Genomic DNA, 14,399 nt, shown 5'->3' with positions numbered 1-14,399 from the left:
CACAGAAAACAATCACAAAATTACGTGACTATAGGTAAATAATTTCGTGATACAGGGTTGGCCCCTCAGACTGTTTCCAATCCATACAATTGGTAAAAAATAGCATTAGAAAAAAGTGTTCAACTTTTGCATTAGTTGTGTTCAACTTTTGCCTGCCTATGTTTAGCATTTTGCAAAACAAGTGTGAAATGTGTTTTTAATGAGAAGTTTGTGTTTAGAGTTTTGCAAACAGTGTCTAACTAAACTTGTTCAAGGTTTTTCCAAAAGAGTGCATGATTTGACAAATGGTTTTAGGCCACTGGGAATTTGGTTCAGAGAACGGGGTTTAGTGTTTTAGCCATTCAGAAAAACTGTAATGTGAAATGTTTTGTAAATAAAACAGCTTTGTTTCTATAATGCAGAAGCTTGTTTTGAAATGTAAAGGTAAATACACAAATGATGTCTGTTGACATATTTTGTTGCATTCTTTACCAAACACAAAGATGCATACCTGCAACAAAAGTTAGTGTAGAAACTGTAAACTCATCAAATTCACTTGAATAGGAGAAGTGGAAACACTAACACTTACAGTTTTTCTCGATTGCTAAAACACTATAACCAGGCTTTTGAACTAAAATTTCAAAACCATTACACATCAGTAAGATCCTTCAATAGATTAATAAGGGCCTGAATCAGTTAATTGAGCTTTGAAAAAATGGAAGAGGAGGGAGAGGAGGAGGAGGATGTGGTGAAGGAGGAGGGAAAGGAGAAAGCACATGGTGAAAGAGAAGGAGGGAGAAGGGAGGCAAAGAGACAGGCAGTCTCAGATGAAATTTGAGCCACTCTAATTGACCATGTCCTTGCCCATGGTATGATTATGAGGGAGGCTGAGCAACAAGTACACCCTTATTTGACTACTTTTTAAACAAAAAATATACAATTTCAGTGAATGTGTGCTCAAAACAAACAAAAATATGTGCCAAATGGGGTAAGAAAATATTTCTTAAATTAGGTGTTTAAGAAAAATGAAAAAACTTTTCATCCCATTGGCAGATATTTTAGCTTGTTTTATGCACAAATTTACTTATATTTTATAATTTTTGTCTAAAAACTAGACTTATTTTCTTATGTCATTATGCTCATCAAGACAATGCATCTGAATTTAAGAATTTCTAGATATTTGTACTGAAAACAAGACAAAATACTGTTAAATAAAGTTAGAAAGAATGCAAAATATTACAAATTTATAATAATAACCTTTATTTAACAATAAATAAATACTTATTTACATACATATACAAATCTCAACAATTTTGTAAACACACACACACACACACAAGGAAAGTGCTGTACAATGTATAAAAAGTTAAACGGTGGCTGTGCAGAAACTGGTGTGGTCTACATTCTTTCGTGACGGCTGGTTGACATGTTCATGGTGATTTGCTGCAACCAAGAAACAGAAAGTGTTGAAAGATTGAAAGATGATGTTTGATTGGAAATGCTTTAAGATAAAGATCAAATATATGATTACAATTTATTTACACTTACATGGCCAAGATCTTCTCGATTACTTTCATAACCCAAGGGGCAGCTGGGTCTAGACAGATCTCCTGATTAGTTTCTTTCAGGGTGGCACTGTGTTAGGAATAAAAAACAATACTTAATAACTTAATTTTTGTAAAAAAAAAATATTTTTTGCATGGTCTATTTGTCTAAAAGAGTTCAATACTAAGAAGCATATCAATAGCATCACTGTTATAAGTTTACATTGTTACAAATTATTAACTAACACATACAGATCAAGGTAGTTTAAAAGTATGAACACTCACATAACTTCTGTGTCTTTGCAGTGGGAGTTGGGTGGAAAGATTTCAACCTTCTCTATTAATTTACCCATGCGTCGTTTTTCTGTTTCAATGCAGCGACAGCGTTGATCTACTCCCAGACCTGAAAAAAATCACAGCCATTAATATTCAGTTATGCACATATACTTTTGCTATCTTGTTTTATATATTTATTATAAATTACAAAAACAAAAATTACAGCTGTTAATATTTAGTTATGCCCCATTGCACATACAGTACTGTCATTGATTTATACTGTATATCGCTATAAAAGCTGAATTGCACATTTAAAAGAGAGAAAGAGAATCTTATGCTATCTTATGTTTAAGGTAGATAGTTGCATGTGATTGTAAAAAATAATGTTGACAGCACGCTTACCTTCACCAACGGCCAGAATTGCCACAAAGACAATAATTGTGACGACAAAGAATTTGCAGTTCATCCTTCTAAAGAAAAGCTCAGATATATTAGATGCAGAAAGTTCAAAAAGTCTTTTTAATTCTTCTGCTGCGTAGATGCTGTTAACTTTGAAAGCCGTCCAGCTGTATCAGAGATGTGTGTTGATGTAAAAATGATTTAAAGATTGGAGCTCGCAGCTCTTTTAAAGCCCAGTCCTGGATATGAGTCAGAGGGAATTGTGCAATATACCAATCTGGGAAAGTTTTGCAGACGTCATAAACATCAGAGTTTGTCAATCTTAGCATGGTTTATTCATATAATTAAGAAAGTGACAGCAGGATGAGCTTCTGGAATTTCAGACGTTTCTTAAGTTGACATATATTTCCATATGTTCAGTTACAATTTAATCTTCACACTTTTATTGCTTAAAATTTTATTTTGTGTATTTGATATAATACAATGTGTTTGCATGATTTATGGTTAAAAAAACACATTATATTCCACATACCGTTCATTTTTGTTGCTCCAGATATCCCTGCCATCCTAAATTGCTCAGATTTTGTGCAAAGCTCATCGATCTGAAAAGCACTGTGTCCCCGATTGCCCAGCTTACCAGTACGTTGTGATTGGCCTGAATACCTCTGATGTCAGTCAGAAATGTGACGCTCCTTACCATGTTTGAAAGATTAGCTCACAATTCTAGATTAGCAGTTAAAACAGGAGTTAAAATCGTCTTTACTACCTTATCAATACGATTATAAGCCGAATCTGATCCAGAAAATGCAGATGACCAAATTTATCAATCAACTTTGCCAGCGTGGCTTGAGCAGGACGTATCATGGTTTAGTCAGTAGTAAATTCTTTAAAGACGAAAACATCGACTCCTTAAAGGCTGTATTTCAGAAGCGGACTGTATGATAATGACCGCCGTGTCCTCGCCAACCGGACCAGGAAGTAAACTGTTGCCTACAATCTGTGTGTTTGTTGTAGTCCAAGAAAAGAGATTTACGTTGGAGACGATAACTCGCGTCATCGTTTACTTTGCGATTTGTATCTTTTGCAAATCGTGAATCAAATAATAGTTGCCCTTTAAGCAAAATACCTGCACAAAACAAAACACCAGATGGGTTATATAAAAGTGCTAATTCACTATCTGACAGTAGATGGCGTTCCTCACACTTATAAACAACACCGAGAGTGTCGAGTAGCGTCTAGGACAACTCGGAGGTATTGTAAACCGGAAGTGCACATTAAATAGCGCGAGCTTTGTCAGATAGCGTCTACTTCAAAATGCAAAATATACGTTAGCAGCCAATGTTAATCCTTAATTATTTGGGACAAATATGATGTTATTTAATGTTAAACTATGTGAGTGGCGCTGTGTGGTGGTATAGGGATTGAGCAACTTCCTGAGTCACAGCTGCGCGGCGCGAACAGGCGCCACCTGGCGGCGCCGGTGTGTGTAAACTCACAGAAAACAATGTATTCGATTCTTTTAGAACGGCGCGGCGCTGAGCTGCGCGGCCGGTGTGCAGTCCCCTTAAGACTTTTCTTGAGCCGTTTCCTTCAGAAGCATCACATATAACAGCTTGTTTCCATAATGCAGATCGGCCAAAATAAAACAAAGAAACATTTGCTGTGTTACCAAAGCGTTTATGGCAGTTGCAGGCACCTTTTTTGAATGATATTCTATGGGCAGTAAGCGTATACGCGCCAAACGCCTTGCGGCTTTTGCCGCCGGTCGCAGCACGCGTTTTTGAAGGAGTGTTGAGAGCGGAAAAGCGCCCAACGTCATTCGCGTCTTTCCATTGTCCAATCGAATGAGGGGAGAGGCGGGCCTTACGTCGTGGTGAGGAAAGTTTACAGTTGCTTTGAAGATCCGGACTGCAGTCACTCACTCTCTCCTGCGTGTTTGTGTATATCTCACCCTCAAACAAGGTCAGAGCAAGTGCCCTCTTTTTAAAGTTTCTGCTAATATTACAGTTAACAGCAAAAGAGCGATCACGCTTCAATATTTGATTGCCAAGACGTCTGACTTGGTGGTTGCCTATAAAAAGCAGCGTCACACTGCTCTAAAAAAAGGCAGTGCGTCGCGCCTTGCATTTCCAAGCGTTTAAAACGCGTTTGGTGTGATTTGGCATGACCGGTTGAGGCTAGGCCAGTTGATCGGTGCAATTAGGTTTACCATCGTCATATAGAGTGAATTTATTACATAATGTTCTAATTTTAAATAAAAAATATTATTAAAACTAGCCAATCTTGCATAAGGAGTGATCTTGAATGCACACATGCAGAATGCGTTTAGTATTTCCAGTACCATACATACAGTATTAAACTGTATATTTTTTATTTTGTTCATTTATATAGTAATTATTCTATAATATTGTAGCATTAGAGTGAAAAAATAACAATAAATAATGATAATAATAAATATTGTTTTTCTTTGGCCTTGATGCCAAATGCTTGTAAATCTGCTCTGATAACATCAGTCAGTTGACCTACAGGAATTACAGTATTTTTTTTTCACACCCTTGAACAGAAAGCCAAAAATGAAAATACACAAATGATGATCGTTAACACATTTTATTGCATTCTTCATCCAATGCAAATATGCAAACCTCCAACAAAAGTTAGTGTAAAAACTGCAAACCCATCAAATTCACTTGTGCTTGAATGGGAAAAGTATAAACAATAACACTTAATAACACAGCTGGTGTAGTAATACTTAGAAATGTCTTACACACAGCCAAACACACAATACAGTTAGAAAGAATATAAAATATTATAAATACATAATAAATAACCTTCGTTTAACAATAAATAAATACTTATTCTTAATTTACACACATACAAAATCCAACAGTTTTGTAAACACACACATCCCCACAAGGCAAGTGCTGTTCAATAAATAAAAGTGAAATGGTGGCTGTAAAGAAACGTGAAGGTTTGGTCTACATGCTTTCACTAAAAACACGCCGATGGTTGACATGTTCATGTTGGTTTGCTGCAAAACAAAGAAACAAAAAATGATTAAATGATTGAAAGATGAAGATTGCTTACATGGAAAATAAGATAAAGATCAAATATTTGATGAGAGTTTATTTACACTTACTTGGCAATGATCCTCTCGATTATTTTCTTAACCCAAGGGGCTGCTGGGTCCAGACAGATCTCCTGCCTAGTTTCTTTCAGGGTGGCACTGTGTTAAGAATAAGAAACAATACTTAATAACTTAATCACTTACATATACATACATAAGTAACATATTAATAATGCTGGGTTTTTACATTATAAAAGTATAAACACTCACATGATCTCTGAGTCTTTACAGTGGGAGCTGGGTGGAAAGAGTTCAATCTTCTCTATAAGTTTGCCCATGCGTCGACTTTCTGTTTTAATGCACCGACAGCGGTCATCTACTCCCAGACCTGAAAAAAATATCACAGCCATTAATATTTAGTTATGCACAAATATATATTTATTTATTAAGATTAATAATTTATTTGTCAAAAGCAATGTTGGCGTCTTGCTTACCTTCACTGATGGCCAGAAATGCCACAAGGACAATAATGGAGGCGACAAAGATTTTGCAGTTCATCCTTCTAAGGTTCAGATATATTAGATTCAGAAAGTTCAAAGAGTCGTGTAGATGCTGGTGAACCTTGAAAACCGTCCAGCTGTATCAGAGATGTGTCTGGTTGTTAAAGTGATTAGAAGATTGAAGCTACAGCCCTTTTAAAGCCCCGTCCTGGATATGAGTCAAATTGAAATTGTGCAATATACCAATCTGGGAAAGTTTGTGCTGACATCATAAATCTTATAGTTTGTTAACTTCAACGTGTCACTTGGTTTATTCATGTGATTAAGAAAGTGACAGCAGGATGCGCTTTAGGAATTTCAGAAGTTCCTTAGGGTGACATCTGTATGTTACAAAACTTCTAACATTTCTCAGCTAATTTTAAACATATCATCATCACATTATATATAGCATTGAAATTCTTATAATCAGAACTGGTCAAAACATGTTTTGTTATAACTGGATTTTTTTATTAACATTTACAGTGGCATTTTAAGGAACTCTAAAGCATTTAATTTTTATTATCTTAAAATGTACATAAATTAAAGTAAAAAAATGCAGGTTTAAAAACACAAACGTAAGATACAGTTTTCAGTAATGACTGTGTTACAGTGTAATTGTAAGTTAAGAAGCGAGTAATATAAAGTAACAACATGACCTTATGGTTTAGTTTAGGGTTACTTATTTATTTTACTTATTCATTTAGCTGAAGCTTTTATCCAAAGCGACTTACAATTGCTATATATGTCATAGGTCACACGCCTCTGGAGGAACTAGGGGTTAAGTGTCTTGCTCATGGACACAATGGTGTGTCACAGTGGATTCGAACCCGGGTCTCTCACACCAAAAGCGTGTGTCTTATCCACTGCGCCATCCCCACCCCTATTTTAGTTCATATTAATGTAATATGCATAATTTACCGTTTTTTTCTATAATTATGTAATAGAAACTGTAAAACAAGGTTTACCAGTTTATCTTTTTTACTGCAGGTTTATAATAGGTACCCCAACACATTTTGCATGTCTCACTAGCACCTAATTTTCATTTTCTTTCACTGTAAAAAATTTGCTGTAATTATGCAGCTGGTTGCCAGTAACTTACTGTAGAAGATAAAGACTGAAAATGTTTCATGTTCATTTAACTTTGAACAAACTGTTGCCAGTAAATAACATACATGTTAAATCTACAGTAAGTTACTGGCAGCTAGTTGACAGTAGTACCCAATAATACTGTAATTTCTACAGATTTTTTTTGCAGTGTACCTAGATCGTGTAACCTGTATGTCCCAACCTTTGACAGATCAGCAACAACTGTCAACATAATTTACGCAAGGGTTGTTACACAAGTACAAATTAACCACAACTCAGATGTATTTCTAATTACTGTACATAACCACTTACACTTGAAACAAGCCACAAGGCCTACAGTCTTTTTAAATGTATAAACGTTTTAAATTTGGCAGCTCCTCAGACATCATTAAAAGTGGCCATTTTATGCATTCTGAGAAATCATTAGAAGTAGCAAACCATCTGGGTATTTCATATCGTTTTGCCTATAAAGTTTCGGACATAGTATTTATTATATAAATATATATATATATATATATATATATATATATATATATATATATATATATATATATATATATATATATATATATATATATATATATATATATATATATATATATATATAGTATACTGATTAAGCTTCGCCTTTTATGTATATAGTATGAAAGTTGGCAATTTCAGATCCAGGTGCTTGCACATTTGTTCCTCATGAATTGTTTGGCACCTACAAACATACAAAAGAAAAACTGAAAAAAGTAAGCTGATACCAAACCACAAATATCCACCTATTGTGAACATTTTCACAGTATTGTAAAATGTTTGGACAAGCATCTGGCTGAAGTTCATACTAAACGGTCTATAAAGAACTTCCCATCAGAACCGGGCTTCCAGGGAACTTTGCTTAATACAAAACATTATTAAACCATACTTGTCAGATGTGAGCATAACAGATCACTTACTTAAGAAAGTAATCGGAGACAACATCAGAGAATACGGTACGTTAATTTCGAAACATGGCAATGATGCAGTGAAAAGGAAGTACTGTAAATGCAAATTTCTAAGTGAAAACCTTCTCTAATACATCCTTTTTCTTAAATAGACGAGCTTTGTTAGATAAGTAAAGAATGTGTATGTTTGGCCTTATCTTTAGTAGGAAATGGGAAATTCCCAGATTAAAGATAAACATTTTAAACAGTGTGAGTCAGACACACATTAGCTTTAGGATTATATAGTAAGCCATACATTTTGTCCACAAGGACATAGCATATGTAACTATCACAACTAGCCTGAGAGAAAGATTAAGAGTTTATGTAATAATAATAATGTAATCATTTACCGGTAATAACATTCACTGTAAGATAACCAAGTCCCTTATTTTCCGTTTCACAAAAACAATTACGTAAAAAATTTAGCAATTTCTCTGTTTCCGATTCACTAAAACAAATATGTGAAAACTTATAAAATTGTTGTGTCAAAAAATTTTGCAATTTCTCTGTGACAACATTGAAGATAACATCCTCTATATGTTCCTGTTACTCAGTTTATGATAGAGCAACAAGCTTGCTACACAAAGGTTGTTGTTAATGTACACCTGGAATGCCCCGTAAGTCTCTTTAGACAAAATTGTCTTTTGAATGTATATTATATTTTGGTTATTCGAGTGCAGGAATGATAAAAGGTTGTTGGATAAATGAGGTTGAATTTAAAGATTAACTAACCCTGGTCAATGCCTGACTCCACCCATTGGCAATGGGGATGTACTGAGCTCGTACCAAGGGTGTGGTGAGATCGTAACTAGGGCTGTCACAATGATTAAATAATCATCTCATCGCAATTGTTTGACCTCATCGCAATGATTTCAGATCACCGCAATGATTGCACATCTCTTTAAAAAAACACAAGGGGGAGCTGCATCACCTGCATACGAGACCGTATCTCATGGCGCTCCTTAACTGACAGTATACGCGATACATTGCAAAGCCATTCAATACAGTGGAAAACACAGCATTTAAAGAAATGCTGCAAAACTTTAAAAAATAAATAAATCCAAAACCAGCAATTCCAAATTTAGGGAGGGATGCTATTCTCAAGGATCTGTTAGTAATTTTTTTTTGCATCCTTTATCGACAATTGGTCCAGTGCTAATTTGACCTGGTATAGTCAGTTTATTTTTATTGCATTGTTATTTTTCAGACACTTTTAGTTTTTGAAAAATATCTTCAATAAATAATTACTTTTAAATATGTGTTATGTGTATTCATATTTACTGCCAGGTAAAACAATATTTCATTTAAATAATCACAACAATGTGTGAAAATTATTTCATGAACAAACAAAAAAATGAGTAAAAAGTATGAGAATTAAATGTCAAGGCAATAAAATAGATAATAAATCGTCATAACCATCACAATTTATTAGTCAATTACCTGTCAGCCAAATTTCATAATCATGACAGCCCTAATCGTAATAAGCGCGTGATGAGCCTCAACCTGCTTACGTCACGTCGTACCGCTTACGTCACGTAGTACCGCAAAATCCAATAGGAAAATTCAACTGCAGTAGCCACCATTCAACCTGAAGAGGGCAGCACTCTAACGTTTTTAAACCATATATTGTCGCACTGAAACACTTTATACCCAAATGTCAACAAAAGTTACTTAAACCAATGAACAGCAATAATAAAGCCCCATTCTTACAGATCATTAACTAAAAAAGTTGGTTTAGGATTTAGTTACTCCTTAAAGACATTAGTCTGTGACAGGAGTGAACAATGAGAGTCTTGAGAAGGCTGTGACCTTTATGGCCTTTACAACAAATAAGACGCATCCTATTCCTGCAGTCAGTTCTGAAGAACTCATCCTTATGCCCAAATCCCTGCATAGGGTTTAACCTCCAGAGCTCCAAATGAAAGAAGGGTTAAGGGTATCAAGCCACTGTTCCACCAATGCATGATCTTGTGTTCCCCTTAAGGTGGCACTGTTGCCACACAAACAATCTGAGTAGAGAATCAAGCAAAGTGTCCATCAGTTGTACCCATCGACTTCGAGGCAAGATGGCGTGTTGAAAATTCACTGGCATCAGAGATAGTTTGTGAAGGACACTCCAAATATCTGAAAAAGTGCAACAAAGTATGATCAAACCAGTCAGACTTACAGACTTACAATGTAAGCGTAACCTGGTGACAATGACTACGTGATGGAGGTTAACACAATCAGTTAAAGAAAAGACTGATTGTGCAAGTTTCCATCCGGGAAGAAGAGAAAAATCACATCAAAGGAAGGTGACGTTTTCAACTTGGCCTGGAAGTCATTTAAAGTTTGGAAAAAAACTGTAAAAAAATAATAGTTTTTGTTGTACTTATAAACAAGTTGAAATCATAAGTATAAGTTATGTCAACTAGTCAAAGCCTTAAAATATTAGGTTCAGTTGACTTGCACAACCAATTTGATTAAACTTGCAGCATCTTTTTTTTACAGTTTAGCAGCATGATCATCACTAGCCTAACTAAAGCCATGCAATTCAATGACAAAGAATAAGGAATGTAAGGGAAAATAAACATGCTGGAAAAGTGAATTTCTGTGTAAACATAACAAAGAGCTTGAGAATCTGGGAACAGGAGAGATACAACATCGACATTATGCACGGCCAAAAAGAAGACAACATGAACAGACACGTAGTCGTCTTATGAAAGTGACATTCCTGTCAAATATGCAATGCGTACTTGAAATGTGACCTCTGCATTTACCCATCCCAGTGAGTAGTGAACACACGCACTTCAAGTCGTGAACACACCTGGAGCAGTGGGCAGCTATCCCAGCGCCCCGGGGTTAAGGTTCCTTGCTCAAGGGCACCACAGTCGCAACCTGCCGTCCGGGAGGCTCGAAAACCACTGCACCAATTATTTCTCTGGAGACTTATCAAGGAGGAGTTATGCTGTCGATACAAGCATAGAAAAAGGCACCGCCTCACCGAGATGCTACCGCTAAAGGACAAAGAGGCAAGGAAAAACTGTAGCCGCCGATTGAACAGGCTTGTTGGGATGAAAAGTGTGCTTAATACCTTGGACATAGATACGTGCAGTAGGGCTGTTGAATTGATTAAAGGAAGGAAAGATTTGACCTACGGTACTTTCACTAGATGACAAAAGTAGTGTTTTAAGAATAGACTGTAAAAAATATGGACGTAGTGTCCGTGAAGTCACCCATAGGTTGGTTTGTGAACAGCTTTTTTAGTTGGCGGGACGCTTTCGTACGGGATGTGAGTACCGCTGAGGTGTCTGGTTGACGGTAGTGACAGCAGTGGCAATGAATTGCAGTTTAAGTCACTTCCATGCAGGCTTCTCGATAGAGACCGGAAGGTTGCCCCTTGGTTTTAAGAAGTCATGTGACTTTTCTTTGTATTTGCAAACCAGCTTAAATAAGCTTTGAACTAAGTTCTTACTGTTTTTTTTTCTTTTCAGATAGGCTTTATATCTTCAGCAATGTTCAGTCTCATTTGCTTCAGTCTAAAAGATTTGGTCAAGCGAAAGGCACTGTTTTTATTTTGTAAAGGGTAAAAACCAGAGAATGCCAAGTTCTGGTCTTACCAATGGGGTGATTGAATATTGTTTAGTCATGGGACCAATAAATCTGTTGGTGTTGCAGTTTGTTTTTATAGCTTTCCAGTCAGGGATGGACTGGGGCTAAAAAACAGCCCGGACTTTCTCCCAACCATCATCCGGCCATTCGCCCCTAGCCGTGCGCAACAGACACAAGGATGTCCTGATACTATGATAATAAGTCTGTGAAATAATGAAAATGGCTATAGCCCTATATTAATTTTGTCTGTAAAGCTTTCACAAACAACCACCAGGTCTTTGCCAATTCCACAATATTAAACACAAATATGAAAGATAATGAAAAACTGCACTTTGGTGGAAGACAGACAGGATTTTTTTGGTTAAACTAAAATTTGGTCAATTATTTAGCCCCCTTTCTTGTATATTAGCACGTTTATAGTGGTAGCAATGCATGCCTGATATTTTCCCGTTTAATTCAATATCTTAGTCTTCATTGTAGCAGAAAATGTGTGCTCACTACAACCTCTCTTATATAATAAAGTCAATGAAAGACATAAAAACCAATGCAATACGATGAATGTCCACCCACAGTTTTAAATGGGGTTGGATAAATATTTTTTGCTTTGGTGTGTGTGTGTGTGATTTTGGTTAGATGACAGTTGTAGATAATACAGTTTGACAAGAGTTTACACTTTGCACACACTCACATCACGTCTCTCTCTAACAGTAGTTGCGCATTACGTTAATTTTTACGCAAGTTTTATTTATATTTATATATATAATAAAGTGATGTGAAGTTAGCTCTGTCTGTCCCTTATCATGACCAGGTTGTGGATGCTCAGGCTTGCGAATTCAGGCTCGCGAATTCCAAGAATCCGTGGAACAATCACAGCTAGTAGCTGCCGACTCTTCTTCCTCGTTTTTTTTACACGTAGCATCAAATAATTGATCGTATTAGTGCCCCTGCTGTTGGCTGTTCATAGACTTTTTATTGCCGACGGCCGATTGACGACCCTCCGTTGAATGGACTTTTCCAGAACGCACAGATTACCAATCCGTCCCTGTTTCCAGCTATAAAATGGCTCAGTCCGCCATTTTCAGAGATGATGGATAAACCGCGGTCGAGTGCAATGTCAAACAATTTAGTTTGCAAAAGTTTTTAAAGGCCAAATGGGTCTAAAATATGGGAGTACTTTAGATTAGCTGGCAATAAAAGGCTGGCTTGTAAACTCGGTAAGGTTTTGTTAGCATATCACAGCATGACCAGCTCAATGCCAAACATCTGAAGAGAAAACATATGGGGCTTTTTAGGATGATGAGCTGCCACAAAGGCAAAGCTTACCGTAAGTTTTATTTTGGGAATTAACTCATTCTTTTAGACAGAACTTTTAAAATCTGCTGTTCTTTTTAAAGAAAAGGGTCGCGAGGACTGGAATTGATTGATCGTTTCGATTGATCTGTGCCTTCGTTTGTTTATGTTCAGGGTTAATGTATCATAACTTCTGGTTGCTATGACACACGCGTCCTCACTACGGCACGCCCCTTACAGCATTGTTTCTGGGTCTTGTTTACCCAAAAAATACTAATGCCAAGGTTATACAGCGTCTATGGAAGGCACAGTAAATTTGACATCGTTCTCTCTTTTGCCCACCGTTTTAAGGTCATTTCATTGTGTGATGGCATAAATGACATAATGAATAACAATACATTACAAATACAAATATACATTTAATAAATAGTATTTATACACAATATAAAAAGAAAATGCCACGTTTAAAAAACATTAGGATTTAGGAATGTTTGAGTAAATGTTTGTTGACTTTTTTATGGTAAATTATTCGTTTAGAATAATCGATTAATCGCTAAATTAGTCGATAGATTAGTCGTTATAAAAATAGTCATTTGTGACCAAACCCAGTATCACGAAATGACATACATATAGGCACGTATGGACCAGCGTGACAATGTCCCACTTTGCCGCGTTTGTGTGTGAGCATGTCACGCTTTTCTGTTTGTGTCACCATCACGTATTGGTTACTCAACTTTTTTGTCCTAATTTCTTATCATTGTCGCTTCGGTTTAGGGTTAGATTTACATAAAAAGACATCCCTACCCAAACCCAACTCTAACCCCAACGTCAGGCGACAATTGGTTAAAGTTTTAAAGTCTTGTATCTTTAAAAAAAATAGTATAAACATACTAACGCAAGCACCAAATCTAACCCTCAACCGAAGCGACAATGGTTTGAGAATAGGACAAAAAAGTTGAGTAACCAATACGTGACAGTGACACAAACAGAAAAGCGTGACATGCTCACGCTGGTCCATACGTGCATATAGGTACATCATTTCGGGATACAGGGTTGTAGTGACAGCCCTAGTTTAATGGGCTGACTACTGTAGTTGCTGAAACTGAACTCTTAAACAAATACCTTGTCAAAAATAACAAATGTTTTGGTTTCCTAGGTCATCTACATGTTGTTTATTTTGCTTGTTATATAAATAAACTACTTTTAAAAGAATTTTGTTGTTATTTAATCTTAGTGGAGTTTACCAGAAGTTACATGTTTTTCACGAAAGCCGCTTGTTTATGTTACTGCTGAAACGTCTATAAATCACACACAGGTCAAATAGCCAGGGTCACTGGTGGCTGATGGTGGTCTTCAAAATTGATGTTTTTTTATACTAACTAACTTGTATGGTTATAGACTTATTGCTATAAAAAAATAAAAAAGATGTTACACACACTTTATAACATCTCAAAACATTTTATCCAACAGACTTTAATCTAATGAGAGGTGACTGGAATATGACACCTGATGAATAGCCCACCGAATGAAGATAAATGGCCCACTAAATTTGATAGCAACCACAGGGATTTTATGAATAGTAGCAGCGACAGCTTCAAGAAAGTGAAGAAGAGGAAATAAGGAAAGAAAATGTCATATGAAAAACAGTAACATGTTAAAACAG

At 36.1% G+C, this 14,399-nt stretch overlaps 2 protein-coding genes across 2 annotated transcripts; both read right to left on the bottom strand.

Annotated features, from left to right (window-relative positions):
• Nucleotides 1-1,263: 1,263 nt before the first annotated feature.
• On the bottom strand, nucleotides 1,264-2,406 carry LOC135735841 (permeability factor 2-like). Its single transcript, XM_065254452.2, has 4 exons — nucleotides 2,202-2,406; nucleotides 1,809-1,926; nucleotides 1,528-1,614; nucleotides 1,264-1,422 (listed from the first exon to the last, which is right to left on the bottom strand). The coding sequence occupies exons 1-4, from the start codon at nucleotides 2,263-2,265 to the stop codon at nucleotides 1,410-1,412; spliced, it is 282 nt and encodes a 93-aa protein (XP_065110524.1). The 5' UTR covers nucleotides 2,266-2,406; the 3' UTR covers nucleotides 1,264-1,409.
• A 2,338-nt stretch (nucleotides 2,407-4,744) lies between these two features.
• LOC135735842 (interleukin-8-like) lies at nucleotides 4,745-5,849 on the bottom strand. The gene is made up of 4 exons (XM_065254453.2): nucleotides 5,757-5,849; nucleotides 5,533-5,650; nucleotides 5,335-5,421; nucleotides 4,745-5,226 (listed from the first exon to the last, which is right to left on the bottom strand). Exons 1-4 carry the CDS (start codon nucleotides 5,818-5,820, stop codon nucleotides 5,214-5,216), a joined length of 282 nt encoding a protein of 93 aa, XP_065110525.1. The 5' UTR covers nucleotides 5,821-5,849; the 3' UTR covers nucleotides 4,745-5,213.
• Between the last annotated feature and the right edge of the window lie 8,550 nt (nucleotides 5,850-14,399).

The sequence above is a fragment of the Paramisgurnus dabryanus genome, chromosome 4, assembly GCF_030506205.2.
Source record: "Paramisgurnus dabryanus chromosome 4, PD_genome_1.1, whole genome shotgun sequence".
NCBI classification, from domain to species: Eukaryota; Metazoa; Chordata; class Actinopteri; order Cypriniformes; family Cobitidae; genus Paramisgurnus; species Paramisgurnus dabryanus.
The sequence above is the reverse complement of the archived record's forward strand: the minus strand, read 5'-3'. Positions and strand labels throughout refer to the sequence as shown.

What these genes read in the sequence shown, in the direction of transcription:
- LOC135735841 (XM_065254452.2), bottom strand. Translation starts at nt 2,265, where the DNA reads ATGAACTGCAAATTCTTTGTCGTCACAATTATTGTCTTTGTGGCAATT. An exon ending in AATTCTGGCCGTTGGTGAAG is followed by an intron (nt 1,927 to 2,201) that starts GTAAGCGTGCTG and finishes GATTTTTTTCAG; the next exon opens with GTCTGGGAGTAGATCAACGC. An exon ending in TGCAAAGACACAGAAGTTAT is followed by an intron (nt 1,615 to 1,808) that starts GTGAGTGTTCAT and finishes TTCCTAACACAG; the next exon opens with TGCCACCCTGAAAGAAACTA.
- LOC135735842 (XM_065254453.2), bottom strand. Translation starts at nt 5,820, where the DNA reads ATGAACTGCAAAATCTTTGTCGCCTCCATTATTGTCCTTGTGGCATTT. An exon ending in ATTTCTGGCCATCAGTGAAG is followed by an intron (nt 5,651 to 5,756) that starts GTAAGCAAGACG and finishes TATTTTTTTCAG; the next exon opens with GTCTGGGAGTAGATGACCGC. An exon ending in TGTAAAGACTCAGAGATCAT is followed by an intron (nt 5,422 to 5,532) that starts GTGAGTGTTTAT and finishes TTCTTAACACAG; the next exon opens with TGCCACCCTGAAAGAAACTA.